Source organism: Pseudophryne corroboree, chromosome 5 (genome assembly GCF_028390025.1).
Source record: "Pseudophryne corroboree isolate aPseCor3 chromosome 5, aPseCor3.hap2, whole genome shotgun sequence".
Taxonomy (NCBI): domain Eukaryota; kingdom Metazoa; phylum Chordata; class Amphibia; order Anura; family Myobatrachidae; genus Pseudophryne; species Pseudophryne corroboree.
In genome coordinates, this window is record NC_086448.1 from 600011785 (window position 1) to 600029901 (window position 18117).

At 46.8% G+C, this 18117-nt stretch overlaps 1 protein-coding gene across 8 annotated transcripts in view; it reads right to left on the reverse strand.

Moving 5' to 3' along the window:
* Positions 1-3220: 3220 nt before the first annotated feature.
* Positions 3221-18117, reverse strand: part of LDLRAD4 (low density lipoprotein receptor class A domain containing 4) — a 969790-nt gene continuing 954893 nt past the window's right edge. For all 8 annotated transcript variants that reach the window (XM_063923409.1, XM_063923410.1, XM_063923407.1 and 5 more), the window contains one exon: positions 3221-4360. In XM_063923409.1, coding sequence (XP_063779479.1) covers positions 3809-4360 — 552 coding nt within the window. In that variant the 3' untranslated portion in view covers positions 3221-3808. The remainder of the gene's footprint in view (positions 4361-18117) is intronic.

Sequence of the window (18117 nt, forward strand, 5' to 3'; positions counted from 1 at the left end):
CCCGGGAGGGGATTAATTAACCACGGCTAATAGGATACCCACATTCATATTTCTAAAGTATAATACTAAATATTGCATTGAGAACTAAAATGTGTTCACTGTTTGAGGTATAAAAAAAAATAAAAAAAAAATAAAAAAATCAGAATATGGTGCAGTTATCACTTTTATGTTTCTGGTTAAAAGAAGGTGTAGCATTTATGAAAAAAAAAATTTGAAAGAAAAGCAACTATGGAGGGAATTCAATTAGCCACAGTAAATGACAGCAGCTACTTGATCACTGGGGTTAATTCAATTATACCAGATAGCTGGCATTATTGAAGATTTTTGTTTCACCTGCCTAGAGGACGAAGAAACCAGATATGCAAAAGTGGCTTTTTTGCGGCAATGATCTTGAAAACACATGGATCAGGGAACTTATCCCAGATACATGTGTTTTTCCCGAAGAAAGGGGTAAATTGTAAAAAAAAAAAAAAAAAAAAAAAAAGGCATTAATTGAACTGAACTGGCCAAAAAAAAAAACCACATCGGCCAAAAAAACCACACAAAAGCCAGGTTTTTTTTTTTTATCGCTGAAAAACTTATCGCAACTACTTGAATTCTCCTCCCTAGATATACTCTAGTTCCAAGTGCCCATGATGACGCACGAGAATATAAGGAGCAGAGAAATGAAGGTCGGATGGCCCCGAAGCTGTAAAAGTAGAGTTACAAAGGAGGGGGTGAGAAGAGTGCTACATAGGAGAAAGGAGTTTTGAGGAGAATGGTACCAGCACTATGGGGGAGCTGGGGTTATAGGGTGCTGCAAAGAAGGGGGATAACCGTAGTATTGAGAGAGAAAAATGAAACACCCCTCATTAAAACCAAATCTGATGCAAGACTAAATGGGATATTACATTTGTTTGCTTTTACAATCATAACTAATCCAAGTGAAAAACAAACACATACAGTGGTTCTTCTTTAGATCACCAGCTTAAAACACTGGCATATACATGGTGGTAAGTAATTGGGTGGCATAACAAAAAAACGCTATTACAGTTATTTTTAACTTATGTACTGGTGTTCAAGAGACAACGGGGTATACTTGCTAAAGTGCAGATTTTTAGAAGTGGAGATGTTGCCCATAGCAACCAATCAGATTCTACGTATTTATCTAGCACCCTCTAGAAGAGAATAGCTAGAATCTGATTGGTTGCTATGGGCAACATCTCTACTTCTAAAAACCTGCACTTTAGTAAATATACCCCTACCTGTTTACATGTATTCAGGACATAAATGAGCAATCACAAAGGACTGGAGTAGTACCCTGTAACTCTGCAGAAAAAGCTAACCAGTTTAAAATGTTGCTTTCAACAAATAAGGCTCAAACACATGGGTTTTTACTAAGAGATGTTCAAAGTGCTTTAACACTGACTGGCCAATGAAAAATGTAGATGAATGGACCTGATGAAACACTTCCAGGTCCAGCAGCTGCATCACTTTGCGTCAATGTAAATGTTGCCTGCAGCATTACATATGCCTATTGGAACGCTCATTAAACACATAATGCACTATGTTGAGAACACGCTTCCGACACTATATCAAATCAAGAACATTAACATTTGGGTATTTTTAACCCATGTGCTCGAGCCCTTAGGAAAAAAAAAATAATAGTGACAATATTGTTAATAAATTCTGGAAGCTTAATCTCCTATTACTAGTATGGGAACTTGTATACATAAGTATTTTAAAGATACAGATACAAGTATTACATTAAAAATAGATTTACATTTATTTTTTCCTAACTAATTAAAACAAAGTATTCCACCGTAAGTGTGCTTAGTCCCACCCATTCATATAACACTGATAAATGTGCAGCTAAAATACATTTTTCAAACTAAAATAGCAGCTGGGGGTGAGAGCCCAAGATTTATCTGTGCCCTTAGTTTTTGTTTTTTTGTTTTTTTTTGCTATGCTACAGATACACTATCTCCCTTGCCTTGTTACACATCGATATACTGCGTCTATAGGTAAAAGTAGTATTTTCCAGGATTTTGTCAAAAATTTGTTTTAAAAACATGCACATAATGTACAGTTAAAAGTTAGTATGAGAGGGAGTATACAACTAAAAAGAGGCAAATAAATCCCTACATAGTTAATAAACACAAATTATTTAAGTTATGAATGACCACAACATCTGTCAAAGTCTCATTCTCCCTTATTTTGGAGGTGTTCATCCATAAGTGACACATTGTTCTCAGAAGGGAATACTACATGAGCAGTTCTAGGCGGATGACAACCTGCTAGTGTTACCAAGCACAGCAATGGTCTGACTTTTGTCCTAAACTGCTGAACAAATCCATAAGCGTCACTAAAAAATAACTAGAAGATATAATAAACTATCTACAGCCTATGCCAGTGATGGCTAACCTTGACACTCCAGCTGTTGTTGAACTACACATCCCAGCATGCCCTGCATCAGTTTTAGCATGGCCAAATAGCAAAACTGTAGCAGGGCATGCTGGGATATGTAGTACAACAACAGCTGGAGTGTCAGGGTAAGCCATCACTGGCCTATGCAAATACCATTGTGCTATTAACACTCAAGTTAACTTTGTTCATAAGGTAGATTAGCCAGGAGGCAGCCTCGGGATCTTAATCTATTGTAGAACTCAAAACTGCAGCATAACTTGCCTGCAAGAGGCTAGCAGAACAAGCTGGTGCTTGTAACCGTTGAGAGAGACATGAAAGTTGCCTACAACTGACTGGGCTTATAAATGTTCAAAATATGGCTAAGAATTAAGAAGACAGACTCCTTACTGACTAGTAGCCCTTATTGTATTGAGGTGGTAAAGTGCAGACATGTCTAAGATGTATTTAAGAAATGTCACAAGAAGAGAGAATCTTCTATCCAACCACCTCAGCGAGCGGATACTAACAAGTGCTGGACATGGTATTTTCCATTGTACACTGCTTGTGTCTATTAGGTAATGCACAAACTGGCACCTTTCTGAAATGTGTCCCTCACATGAATAATCAAGACTGGGAGTTGTAGTTAAGTGGCGCTGAAGAGCCAAGAGCTGCCCAGCCCAAGTTTACGTGGGGGAAAAGCAGAAAACAGTACATCTTGCAAACACATTAATTGCGAGTGTACAACCGTGCGTGGCAACTTTGTTGTCCGAAGTTTCATTTCTACCTCTCAGTTGAAAATAGTGTACAATAAAAGGTGGGGGGGGGGGGGGGGGGGGGGGAGACTCTTACATAATACATTTCCCTCATATAGGATAATCTGAACAATCAGTTAGTGCAACTTTTTCTTTTCCTTTTTAAAAAGAGGTTTAGCAATCATCACATTCATTCTCTGCATTCACCGTATACATTGGCACATTCAAAATGGTTATGGATTTACATAAAATAGTTAGGATTGCCCCTACAAATCCCCTATCAAACACTGGCCATCTCCCTAAAAACCTTAGCACTTCTACATTAATACTTGTTCTATGTGACTGCCATTAATGTGTAATAATAAAATTAAAAAAACAAGAGAGGCTCTGCAAAGCTTGGGTTCTGTGCAAAGTTCTTTCAAAGCTTAAATAACTGAAATACCATAACATAAGAAAGACTCTTCCTGAAACAAATGTACAGGTAACACAGAAAGGAAGTGTGTATAATCATATACAGTTGCATGCTTTCCTCTGACTGGTATCAGAATATGCATACATTAGTATGTGCATTTGGTTTAATTTAATTGTACCACTTGAATCTCAAAAGCACCGTGCGCTGGAGCTCAGGAAGTCACAAGAGAATGGTGAGGACTTCTTCCTTCACTTCAGGCTCAATGCAGGTTGGGAGTATTCAGACAAGGTTCCCTGTCTTTTCCATTAAGAGGAACTATTGTGCTCTCTTGATCACTCGGTGGAAATGGAAGTCTGCTACCTGTCTGAGACGGAGGAGAGGTGTTTTGCTGGTGGTGGAAATAAGATGAGCCTGGATAATGTCCCATAACTTCATTGTAAGTTGGTGGAGGCCCTTCCATTCTGCCATTGCTGCTGTAATTGGTTGCACTGATGCCCGAATTGCTGCTTGGTGGACAAGGACCCCCATTGTACATTGATATATCTATTAAATCACTGTCAAAAATGGTCCTGTTTGGGGGTGCTCTGACAGATTCTCTGTTTAGTTCCATTTGTTGTTCCGGGTCTCGCAACTGCAGAGTGCATGGCCCCTGGTAAGGTGGAGGCTCCTCTCCATCAGAGAGGGATATAGTAGGTGGAAGGTCAATTTCATGCTGGATGTAAGGATATGTTGGCTGGAAGCGGCTGAAACGATCTCTCTGCATAAAGGAGGAAGCCGTGAATCTGTCTCTTGACCTTGGTGCATACATGATCTAGAAGAAATTAGTGGTAAATATGCATATATTAAAATTATTTTTGAAAACATATATAAGAAACAAGTAAATGTAGGGAATGAGGACAAGGTACAAATTGCATCACAGTTTATCCAGCTAATTAGCTCCTGCTCTCTATGGGGAATCATCCTCTTTGGTAAGTCCTTACCTATGGCATACATATTCCATACAACACATACTAAATTTACCCAGAAATACACGCTGCATATATATCGCATTACTCAATCATGTGCTCTCGATCTTATACCCTCCAAACATCTGCTTCTTTTGTATACTTATCCTTGTACACCATCAGCAATGGCCAATCCACCAAGTTCACCAATTTGTGGGTGCTACATGATGGGGACCATGCAAAGTTCCTCTTTTGGCTGGCTATGAGATAAGTAAAAGGAAAGGGGCATATCCTTATACAAAACCTCACACATTACATTCTGTTCACCTGCTGTCTACAGTATTATATTATTCCTACATCTTCTGCTAAAAAAAACATCTACTTTCACGTGAAATGGAAAATATACACTCTTTCAAATGTGTTCTTACGTGTTCGGCAATAATTAATAAATATCCATCCTTGAAGCAGTGACATGCGCTGAGGTGAATGTCTGGGGAGGCACACATGAGGATGGGTCTGACTGCTGGGAGCCTGTCTCACTGTAACTCTCCCATCACTACACTAAGCTACAGTGTCCACGGAGTCTCCTGCCTTCATCCCTCTGTCTTCTCTTGCTGCTGCTGACTGAGCTCCGGCTACAGTGCACTTCCTGGTCACATGACACATCTAAGTGTCCATCAGTGCACAAGGCACACCCCCACACTCAGAGGCATGTCTCTATTAGCTCCCTTTATGTGCAGCGTCACTGCCTGTGGTATGGCCTCTCCCCCAGCTCTGCAAAGCAGTGTGTCTGTAGAACCAAGGCAGAGCTGTTGCTACCTCCTTTCACATCTCCCTGCAGCTCCAGGAATCTCCACAAAGCTGGTGAGTGTTGGCTATAAAAAGGATTACAAAAAAATAAGATTTTACTCACCGGTAAATCTATTTCTCGTAGTCCGTAGTGGATGCTGGGGACTCCGTAAGGACCATGGGGAATAGACGGCTCCGCAGGAGACTGGGCACATCTAAAGAAAGCTTTAGGACTATCTGGTGTGCACTGGCTCCTCCCCCTATGACCCTCCTCCAAGCCTCAGTTAAGACACTGTGCCTGGAAGAGCTGACACAATAAGGAAGGATTTTGAATCCCGGGTAAGACTCATACCAGCCACACCAATCACACCGTATAACTCGTGATAGGAACCCCGGTTAACAGTATGATAACAATGGAACCTCTGAATAGATGGTTCGCAATAACAACCCGATTTGTGTAACAATAACTATTTACAAGTATTGCAGACAATCCGCACTTGGGATGGGCGCCCAGCATCCACTACGGACTACGAGAAATAGATTTACCGGTGAGTAAAATCTTATTTTCTCTGACGTCCTAGTGGATGCTGGGGACTCCGTAAGGACCATGGGGATTATACCAAAGCTCCCAAACGGGCGGGAGAGTGCGGATGACTCTGCAGCACCGAATGAGAGAACTCCAGGTCCTCCTCAGCCAGGGTATCAAATTTATAAAATTTTGCAAACGTGTTTGCCCCTGACCAAGTAGCAGCTTGGCCAAGTTGTAAAGCCGAGACCCCTCGGGCAGCCGCCCAAGATGAGCCCACCTTCCTTGTGGAATGGGCTTTTAGAGATTTAGGCTGCGGTAGTCCCACCGCAGAATGCGCAAGCTGAATAGTGCTACAAATCCAGCGCACTATAGTCTGCTTAGAAGCAGGAGCACCCAGCTTGTTGGGTGCATCTAGGATAAACAGCTAGTCAGTTTTCCTGACTCCAGCCGTCCTGGAAATATAATTTTTCAGGGCCCTGACTACGTCCAGTAACTTGGAATCCTCCAGGTCCCTAGTAGCCGCAGGCACCACAATAGGTTGGTACAAGTGAAAACCTGATACCACCTTCGGGAGAAAGTGAGGACGAGTCCTCAACTCTGCCCTATCCATATGGAAAGTCAGGTAAGGGCTTTTTTATGACAAAGCCGCCAATTCTGACACATGCCTGGCCGAAGCCAGAGCCAACACATGACCACTTTTCATGCGAGATATTTCAAATCCACGGTTTTAAGTGGCTCAAACCAATGTGATTCCAGGAACTCCAAAACCACATTGAGATCCCAAGGTGCCACTGGGGCACAAAGAAAGGGGCTGAATATGCAGCACTCCCTTACAACGTCTGAACTTCAGGCTGACATCCTTCCTGGCTTTGATCAGGATAAGAATGACTTCCTCCGTAATGCCTTTTACACTCAGGATCCGGTGTTCAACCGCCATGCCGTCAATGCAGCCGCGGTAAGTCTTTGAACAGACAGGGCCCCTGCTGCAGCAGATCCTGTCTGAGTGACAGAGGCCATGGGTCCTCTGAGATCATCTCCTGAAGTTCCAGGTACCAAGTCCTTCTTGGCCAATCCGGAACAATGAGTATAGTTCTTACTCCTCTTTTTCTTATTATCCTCAGTACCTTGGGTATGAGAGGGAGAGGAGGGAACACATAAACCGACTGGTACACCCGCGGTGTCACTAGAGCGTCCACAGCGATCGCCTGAGGTTCTCTTGACCTGGCGCAATATCTTTTTTATTGAGGCGGGACGCCATCATGTCCACCTGTGGTCTTTCCCAACGGTTTACCAGCATTTGGAAGACTTCTGGATGAAGTCCCTATTCTCCCGGGTGGAGTCTGCTGCGGAAGTCGGCTTCCCAGTGGTCCACTCCCGGAATGAACACTGCTGCCAGTGCTACCACATGATTTTCCGCCCAACGGGGAATCCCTGTGGCTTCTGCCATCGCCCTCCTGCTTCTTGTGCCGCCCTGCCTGTTTACATGGGCGAGCGCCGTGATGTTGTCTGATTGGATCAGTACGGCTGGTGAAGCAGGGGCCTTGTTTTGCTTAGGGCCTTGTAAATGGCTCTTATCTCCAGAAAAATTATGTTAAGTGAAAAACTCCTGTTTGGACATAGTCCTTGGAATTTTATTCCCTGTGTGACTGCACCCCAGCCCCGAAGGCTGGCATCCGTGGTCACCAGGACCCAGTCCTGTATTCCGAATCTGCGGCCCTCTAGTAGATGAGCCCTCTGCAGCCACCACCGCAGAGACACCCTGGTTCTTGCCGACCGGGTTATCCGCTGCTGTATCTGGAGATGGGACCCGGACCATTTGTCCAACAGGTCCCACTGGAAAAATCCTTGCGTGGAACTTTCCGAATGGAATTGTTTCGTACGAAGCTACCATTTTTCCCAGGACTCGTGTGCATTGATGTACCGACACCTGTCCCGGTCTTAGGAGGTTTCTGACTAGAGATGACAACTCCTCGGCTTTTTCCATTGGAAGAAACACTTTCTTCTGGTCTGTTTCCAGAATCATTCCCAGGAACAGAAGACGTGTCGTCGGGACCAGCTGTGACTTTGGAATTGAGAATCCAGTCCTGCTGTTGCAGCACTTCCCGAGAAAGTGCTACCCCCTTACCAACTGTTCCTTGGACCTCGCCTTTATCAGGAGATCGTCCAAGAACGGGATAATTAAAACTCCCTTCTTGCGAAGGAGTATCATCATTTCGGTCATTACCCATGGTAAAGACCCTCGGTGCCGTGGATAATCCAAACGGCAGCGTCTGGAACTGATAGTGACAGTCCTGTACCACAATCTTGAGGTACTCCTGGTGAGGAGGGTAAATGGGGACATGCAGGTAAGTATCCTTGATGTCCAGAGAGACCCTGTAATCCCCCTCGTCCAGGATCGCAATAATCGCCCTGAGCGATTCCATTTTGAACTTGAATCTTTTGTTATATGTGTTCAAGGATTTTAAAGTTAAGATGGGTCTCACCGAACCGTCCGGTTTCGGTACCACAAACATTGTGGAAAAGTAACCCTTTTCCTGTTGAAGGAGGGGTACCTTGATAATCACTTGCTGTGAATACAGTTTTTTGGAAAGCCACCAACACTGCCTCCCTGGCAGAGGGAGTTGCCGGTAAGGCAGATTTTAGGAAACGGCGGGGGGGGGGGGACGTCTCGAATTCCAGCCTGTACCTCTGAGATACTGTTTGAAGAACCCAGGGATCCACCTGTGAGAGAGCCCACTGTGCGCTGAAATTTCTGAGACGGGCCCCCACCGTACCCGGGTCTGCCTGAGCAGCCCCAGCGTCATGCTGTGGACTTACCGGACGCAGGGGAGGACTTCTGCTCCCGGGAACTAGCTGTGTGCTGCAGCTTTTTCCCTCTACCTTTTCCTCTTGGCAGAAAAGATGAGCCTCTAGCCCTCTACTTTTCTGGGGCCGAAGGGACTGTACCTGATAATACAGTGCTTACTTTTGCTGTGGGGTAGCTTGTGGCAAAAGTTTTGATTTCCCAGCCGTAGCTGTGGAAACGAGGTCTGAAAGACCATCCCCAAACAGTTCCACCCCCTTCTAGGGCAAACTTCCATGTGCCGTTTTGAACCGGCATCGCCCGACCATTGCCGAGTCCATAACCCCCGTCTAGCGGCAATGGTTTTACATAGCGCTTATTAGTGATGCCAGTCGGCAAATATCCCTCTGTGCATCACGCATGTATAAGACAGCGTCTTTTATATGCTCTATTTTCAGCAAAATATTGTCCCTATCTATAGTATAAATATTATCCGACAGGGAATCTGACCACGCAGCTGCCGCACTGCACATCCATGCCGAGGCAATAGCAGGTCTCAATATAATGCCCGTGTGTGTGTATATAGCTTTAAGGGTAGTTTTCTGCTTTCTATCAGCAGGTCCTTCAGGGCGGCCGTATCCGTGACGGTAGTGCCACCTTTTTTAATAAGCGTGTAACCGCTTTATCTACCCTAGGGGTTATTTCCCAACGTGACCTATCCTCTGGCGGAAAAGGGTACGCTGCTTAGAAATTATCAATTTCTTATCGGGGGAAGTCCACGCTTCCTCACACACCTCATATCAATTCCTCAGATGCAGGAAAACTACTGGTAGTTTTCTGTCACCAAACATAATACCCTTTTTTGTGGTATCTGGGGTATTATCAGAAATGTGTAATACATTTTTCATTGCCTCAATCATGTAACGGGTGGCCCTATTGGAAGGTACACTAGTCTCATCGTCGTCGACACTGGAGTCGGTATCCGTGTCAACATCTGTGTCTGCCATCTGAGGTAGCGGGCGTTTTAGAGCCCCTGATGACATGTGAGACGCTTGGACCAGGGACGTGCAGTCAGGGGAGGCAGGGGAGGCAGTGCCTCCCCTGTGATAAATTATTAAAAGAACAAAAAGAAGATACTTATGACACATGTTCTGTGTCATAAGCATGTTCTTTATTTTATTCTAATAATTTTAGGGGATTAAATAGGTTTGGGAGGCACGGATAGCAGTGCCTCCCGTAGATAATGGAAACGGGGATCGAGCGGGGGGTGGGGCCAAGAAGTGGGCTGTAAAAGCCCATTGAAAAACATAGGCAAAGCGGCACCTATAGAAGTGCCTCGCTGACATCACTGTCAGCAAGGCAGAAATGATTGGACAGCGGATCCAGTGCTGGATCCGCTGATCCAATCATCCATACGAGGCGGCGGGACAGTAATCTGCTCCCATCCCTTCAACCCCCCGTAGTCCGTCACCTGCTGCTGCCTGCTGGCGATCATGTCAGGGACGGGACCCTGTGCAGAAGACAGCGGCGGCAGCGCTCCTGGAGCCGGCGTCTGAAGGCAAGTGGAGAAAGTTGAGTAGCGGCGGCTGGCGCTGTCCTCCTCCAGCCGCAGCAGCAGGTGTCTCTGTGTGTGCAGCGGAGCCGCGTCCGGAGTGCAGGGACAGCGAGAGGCGCCTGTGGTGAGTACAGCACATCCATCCCTCTCTCTCTCCCCCTCTCTCCCTCCCTCCCCATCCATCTCTCCCCCTCCCTCTCTCCCCCTCTCCCCCTCTCCCTCCCTCTCTCCTCCTCCTCCCCCTCTCTCTCCCTCTCTCTCTCCGGCCTGTGCATTGATATATAAAAGCATAACTTTCAGTTTTTGCAGGTGCCGGCCCTAATGGATTCTACTGGACAAGTGGACGTGACCGGCGTAGGATGTAGGTAAGTAATCTCTCTCTCATTTTTACAGGTACCCCTATTGGATTCTACTGGACAAGTGGACGTGACCGGCGTGGGATGTAGGTAAGTATGTGTGAGTGTGCAAGTGTGTTTTTAATAAACTTTTACTTTCACGGTGTGTGTTGTGTTTTTATTTGGGTATTTTTGTTGTTGTAGAACTACAGGTACCAGCGGGCCTGTTATTTCCTCGCACGCTGGTACTTGAGGTTCCCCAAGTACCAGCAAGCGGGGGAGGCTTGCTGGGCCTTGTACTTCCACAACAAAAAACAATACTCTTGTTTTACACACATGGCTATCAGCCTGGCACCCACCGCCCAGGGGTGCTGGGGACAGCCTCGGGCTTCACCCCTGGCCCTTGGGTGCCTGGAGGGGGGGGGACCCTTGATATAAGGGGTCCCCACTCCTCCAGGGAACCCCGGCCAGGGGTGACTAGTTGGGGGGGTAATGCCACGGCCGCAGGGACCTACATAAATGTGTCCCCCGGCTGTGGCATTATGTCCCTGGTTAGTGGAGCCCGGTGCTGGTTTTAAAAATACGGGGGACCCCTACATCTTTTGTCCCCCGTATTTTTGGAACCAGGACCGGACTAAGAGCCCGGTGCTGGTTGTCTAAATACGGGGAACCCCTGTCAATTTTTTTCCTGGTATTTAAACAACCAGGACCAGCTCAAAGAGCCCGAGGCTGGTTATACTTAGGAGGGGGGGACCTCACGCATTTTTTTTTCCATTTTTTAACCCATTCAGACCCTTTTCCATTAAGTTAATGGAAGCCCTGGACAACAAAATTGCATTCATGTCCTCCTCCCACTCCCTTCCCAAACACTAATTTATTTATTTATTTTCTATGCAAATGTACAATATATCACAAGTATGATGAGCAGGCAGGTAGCAGGCATTGGCGGCATTGGACTGAGATGCATATTAGTGGCGGAGGGCTGGGTCAGTTGATGGTGGGTGAGTTTGTAAGCCATTGGCGGTGGCAGCAAGCAGCGGCTCAGGGCAAGTAGCGGGCATTGGCTCGGCGGCGGTAGGGGCCATCGGCAGGATTCGGCGGACATTATGGCTATAGTGCCTCACCAGCCACTGACCTCACCGCACGCCACTGGCTTGGACAGGCACAAGCTGAGCAGCCGGCTGCCCTATGTCGTCAAACCTTTTATGTAAGGAGTTGACACTGTCACGTAATTGCTTCCATAAGTCCATCCACACCGGTGTCGACCCCGCAGGGGGTGACATCCCATTCACAGGCATTTGCTCCACCTCCACATCATTATCCTCATCATACATGTCGACACAGCAGCACCGACACACAGCACACACACAGGGAATGCTCTGACAGAGGACAGGACCCCACAAAGCCCTTTGGGGAGACAGAGGGAGAGTATGCCAGCACACACCAGAGCGCTATATATCACAGGGATATCACCTATAGAGAGTGTTTTCCCTTATAGCTGCATAATATATATATACTGCGCCTAATTTGTGCCCCCCCTCTCTTTTTAACCCTTTTCTGTAGTGCAGGACTGAGCCAGGGAGCGATCCCTCCAGCAGAGCTGTGAGGGAAAATGGCGCCAGTGTGCTGAGGGAGATGGCTCTGCCCCTTTTTCGGCGGGCTTTCTCCCGCTATTGTAAAAGTTCTGGCAGGGGTTAATAAACACCTATATAGCCCCTGGGGCTATATATGGTGTCAGTTCGCCAGCCAAGGTGTTAATATTGCTGCTCAGGGCGCCCCCCCCCAGCGCCCTGCACCCATCAGTGACCGCAGTATGTGGTGTGCATGAGGAGCAATGGCGCACAGCTGCAGTGCTGTGCGCTACCTTGGAGAAGACCGAAGTCTTCAGCCGACGATTTTCCGGACCACCTTCTTGCTTCTGGCTCTGTAAGGGGGACGGCGGCGCGGCTCCGGGAACGGACGACGAGGTCGGGTCCTGTGTTCGATCCCTCTGGAGCTAATGGTGTCCAGTAGCCTAAGAAGCCCAAGCTACCACCACTTAGGTAGGTTCGCTGCTTCTCCCCTTAGTCCCTCGGTGCAGTGAGCCTGTTGCCAGCAGGTCTCACTGAAAATAAAAAACCTAAACTATACTTTCTTTCTAGGTGCTCAGGAGAGCCCCTAGTGTGCATCCAGCTCAGCCGGGCACAGAAATCTAACTGAGGCTAGGAGGAGGGTCATATGGGGAGGAACCAGTGCACACCAGATAGTCCTAAAGCTTTCTTTAGATGTGCCCAGTCTCCTGCGGAGCCGTCTATTCCCCATGGTCCTTACGGAGTCCCCAGCATTCACTAGGACGTCAGAGAAACAAAGATGTTGTTTATATGTTATAAATCTCTCCTTTGTATTACAGGTTGAGTATCCCATATCCAAATATTCCGAAATACGGAATATTCCGAAATACGGCATTTTTTGAGTGAGAGTGAGATAGTGAAACTTTTGTTTTCTGATGGCTCAGTGTGCACAAACTTTGTTTAATACACAAAGTTATTAAAGATATTGTATTAAATGACCTTCAGGCTGTGTGTATAAGTTGTATATGAAACATAAATGCATTCTGTGCTTAGACTTGGGTCCCATCACCATGATATCTCATTATGGGATGCAATTATTCCAAAATACGGAATAATACGATATCCAAAATACTTCTGGTCCCAAGCATTTTGGATAAGGGACTCTCAACCTGTATTAGAATCATTTTTAGATAAAATCTCAGGAGATGGACAGGGAGTATGACCTCCCCTGCCTACTCTGACCGCATGTCCTTGCCTTAAAGTCCTAAAATGTGTTAAATTGCAAGAAAGAAACACTATTCTACTTTGTTATTATGAAGTCAACATGAACACGTCACATGTGAAGGAGAACGGTCCATGATTCAGCAGGTTAGGGAACCCCTTAAGTAGCAATAACTTTATTCATTTTCTGTATGAATTGATCAGTTACTTACATTATATTTAAGAAACTGGGACTCATTCTTATTTTACAACACTACTGCACTATGATGATTTTCATTTATGAACATCCTCTCTTATAAATCCCACCTTTGCATATCTGTGGGTTTGAGGTCTGGGTCAATTCAAAAATAAGAATTTACTCACCGGTAATTCTATTTCTCGTAGTCCGTAGTGGATGCTGGGAACTCCGTAAGGACCATGGGGAATAGCGGGCTCCGAAGGAGGCTGGGCACTCTAGAAAGATCTTAGACTACCTGGTGTGCACTGGCTCCTCCCACTATGACCCTCCTCCAAGCCTCAGTTAGGATACTGTGCCCGAACGAGCGTACACAATAAGGAAGGATTTTGAATCCCGGGTAAGACTCATACCAGCCACACCAATCACACCGTACAACTCGTGATATGAAACCCAGTTAACAGTATGAAACAACAGAGCCTCTCAACAGATGGCTCAACAATAACCCGATTTAGTTAACAGTAACTATGTACAAGTATTGCAGATAAACCGCACTTGGGATGGGCGCCCAGCATCCACTACGGACTACGAGAAATAGAATTACCGGTGAGTAAATTCTTATTTTCTCTGACGTCCTAGTGGATGCTGGGAACTCCGTAAGGACCATGGGGATTATACCAAAGCTCCCAAACGGGCGGGAGAGTGCGGATGACTCTGCAACACCGAATGAGAGAACTCCAGGTCCTCCTCAGCCAGGGTATCAAATTTATAGAATTTTGCAAATGTGTTTGCCCCTGACCAAGTAGCAGCTCGGCAAAGTTGTAAAGCCGAGACCCCTCGGGCAGCCGCCCAAGATGAGCCCACCTTCCTTGTGGAATGGGCATTGACAGATTTTGGCTGTGGCAGGCCTGCCACAGAATGTGCAAGCTGGAGCACCCAGCTTGTTGGGTGCATATAGGATAAACAGCGAGTCAGATTTTCTGACTCTAGCCGTTCTGGAAACATATTTTCAGTGCCCTGACAACGTCTAGCAACTTGGAGTCCTCCAAGTCCCTAGTAGCCGCAGGCACCACAATAGGCTGGTTCAGGTGAAACGCTGACACCACCTTTGGGAGAAACTGGGGACGAGTCCTCAATTCTGCCCTATCCATATGGAAAATCAGATAAGGGCTTTTACAGGACAAAGCCGCCAATTCTGATACTCGCCTGGCAGAAGCCAAGGCCAATAACATAACCACCTTCCACTTGAGATATTTCAGATCCACGGTTTTTAGTGGTTCAAACCAATGTGATTTTAAGAAACTCAACACCACGTTGAGATCCCAAGGTGCCACAGAGGGCACAAACGGGGGCTGAATATGCAGCACTCCTTTAACAAATGTCTGAACTTCAGGTACTGAAGCTAGTTCTTTTTGAAAGAAAATCGACAGAGCCGAGATCTGTACCTTAATGGAGCCCAGTTTTAGGCCCATATTTACTCCTGCTTGCAGGAAATGCAGAAATCGACCTAGTTGAAATTCCTCCGTTGGGGCCTTTTCGGCCTCACACCAATCAACATACTTCCGCCATATGCGGTGATAATGAGTTGCTGTGACCTCTTTCCTGGCTTTAATAAGCGTAGGAATGACTTCCTCCGGAATGCCCTTTTCCTTCAGGATCCGGCGTTCAACCGCCATGCCGTCAAACGCAGCCGCGGTAAGTCTTGGAACAGACAGGGCCCCTGCTGTAGCAGGTCTTGTCTGAGCGGCAGAGACCACGGGTCCTCTGAGATCATCTCTTGAAGTTCCGGGTACCACGCTCTTCTTGGCCAATCCGGAACCACGAGAATTGTGTTTACTCCTCGCTTTCTTATTATTCTCAATACCTTTGGTATGAGAGGTAGAGGAGGGAACACATAAACTGACCGGTACACCCACGGTGTCACTAGAGCGTCCACAGCTATCGCCTGAGGGTCTCTTGACCTGGCGCAATACCTCTCTAGTTTTTTGTTTAGGCGGGACGCCATCATGTCCACCTGTGGACGACCCCATTGATTTACAATCATTTGGAAGACTTCTGGATGAAGTCCCCACTCTCCCGGGTGGAGGTCGTGCCTGCTGAGAAAGTCTGCTTCCCAGTTGTCCACTCCCGGGATGAACACTGCTGACAGTGCTAGTACATGATTCTCCGCCCATCGGAGAATTCTTGTGGCTTCTGCCATTGCCATCCTGCTTCTTGTGCCGCCCTGTCGATTCACATGGGCGACTGCCGTGATGTTGTCTGACTGGATCAGCACCGGCTGGTGTAGGAGCAGGGATTTTGCTCGACTTAGGGCATTGTAAATGGCCCTTAGTTCCAGAATATTTATGTGAAGGGCAGTCTCCTGACTTGACCATAGTCCTTGGAAGTTTCTTCCCTTTGTGACTGCCCCCCAGCCTCGTAGGCTGGCATCCGTGGTCACCAGGACCCAGTCCTGTATGCCGAATCTGCGGCCCTCCAGAAGATGAGCACTCTGCAGCCACCATAGAAGAGACACCCTGGTTCTTGGGGACAGGGTTATCAAGCGATGCATCTGAAGATGCGATCCGGACCACTTGTCCAACAGGTCCCACTGAAAAATTCTGGCATGGAACCTGCCGAATGGAATTGCTTCGTAAGAAGCTACCATCTTTCCCAGGACCCGCGTGCAGTGATGCACCGATACCTGTTTTGGTTTTAGGAGGTCTCTGACTAGAGAAGACAACTCCCTGGCTTTCTCCTCCGGGAGAAACACTTTTTTCTGGACTGTGTCCAGAATCATTCCCAGGAACATTAGACGTGTCGTGGGGACCAGCTGTGACTTTGGGATATTCAGAATCCAGCCGTGCTGGCGCAGCACTTCCTGAGATAGTGCTACTCCCACTAACAACTGTTCCTTGGATCGTGCCTTTATTAGGAGATCGTCCAAGTATGGGATAATTAAAACTCCCTTTTTTCGAAGGAGTATCATCATTTCCGCCATAACCTTGGTAAATACCCTCGGTGCCGTGGAGAGTCCAAACGGCAGCGTCTGGAATTGGTAATGGCAATCCTGTACCACAAATCTGAGGTACTCCTGGTGAGGATGGTAAATGGGGACATGCAGGTAAGCATCCTTGATGTCCAGGGATACCATGTAATCGCCCTCGTCCAGGCTTGCAATAACCGCCCTGAGCGATTCCATCTTGAACTTGAATTTTTTTATGTATGTGTTCAAGGATTTCAAATTTAAAATGGGTCTCACCGAACCGTCCGGTTTCGGCACCACAAGTAGTGTGGAATAGTAACCCCGGCCTTGTTGAAGTAGGGGTACCCTGATTATCACCTGCTGGGAATACAGCTTGTGAATCGCTGCTAGCACCGCCTCCCTGTCTGAGGGAGCAATCGGCAAGGCAGATTTTAGGAACCGGTGGGGTGGAGCCGCCTCGAATTCCAGCTTGTATCCCTGAGATACTATTTGAAGGATCCAGGGATCCACCTGTGAGCGAGCCCACTGATCGCTGAAATTCATGAGGCGGGCCCCCACCGTACCTGGCTCCGCCTGTGGAGCCCCACCGTCATGCGGCGGACTTGGAAGAGGAAGCGGGGGAGGACTTTTGTTCCTGGGAACCTGCTGTTTGCTGCAGCCTTTTTCCCCTGCCTCTGCCTCTTGACAGAAAAGACCCTCCTTTTCCCCGCTTGTTTTTCTGGGTCCGAAAGGACTGAACCTGATAAAATGGCGCCTTCTTAGGCTGTGAGGGGACATGGGGTAAAAATGCTGACTTCCCAGACATTGCTGTGAAAACTAGGTCGGAGAGACCATCCCCAAATAATTCCTCCCCTTTATAAGGCAAAACTTCCATGTGCCTTTTGGAATCTGCATCTCCAGTCCACTGGCGAGTCCATAAGCATCTCCTAGCAGAGATGGATAATGCACTTACTTTAGATGCCAGCCGGCAGATTTCCCTCTGTGCATCTCTCATGTATAAGACTGAGTCTTTGATATGGTCAATTGTTAGCAGAATCGTGTCTCTGTCTAATGTGTCAATATTTTCTGACAGTTTATCTGACCACGCAGCGGCAGCACTGCACATCCATGCTGACGCAATAGCTGGTCTAAGTATAATGCCTGAGTGTGTATATACAGACTTCAGGATCGCCTCCTGCTTTCTATCAGCAGGTTCCTTAAAGGCGGCCGTATCCTGGGACGGTAGTGCCACCTTTTTAGACAAACGTGTGAGCGCTTTATCCACCCTAGGGGGTGTTTCCCAACGTAACCTATCCTCTGGCGGGAAAGGGAACGCCATTAGTAGCTTCTTAGGAATTACCAATTTCTTATCAGGGGAAGCCCACGCTTCTTCACACACTTCATTTAATTCATCTGACGGGGGAAAAACTACAGGTAGTTTTTTCTCCCCAAACATAATACCCTTTTTTGTGGTACCTGGATGTAAATCAGAAATATTTAACACCTCCTTCATTGCCTCAATCATGCAGTGAATGGCCTTAACGGGCATTAAATTTGACTCATCGTCGTCGACACTGGTGTCAGTATCCGTGTCGACATCTACTTGTGCCATCTGAGATAGCGGGCGTTTCAGAGCCCCTGATGACTTTTGAGACACCTGGACAGGCACGAGCTGAAGACTCGGCTGTCCCACAGTCGGCATGTCGTCAAATTTTTTATGTAAGGAGTCTATACGTGCACTCAT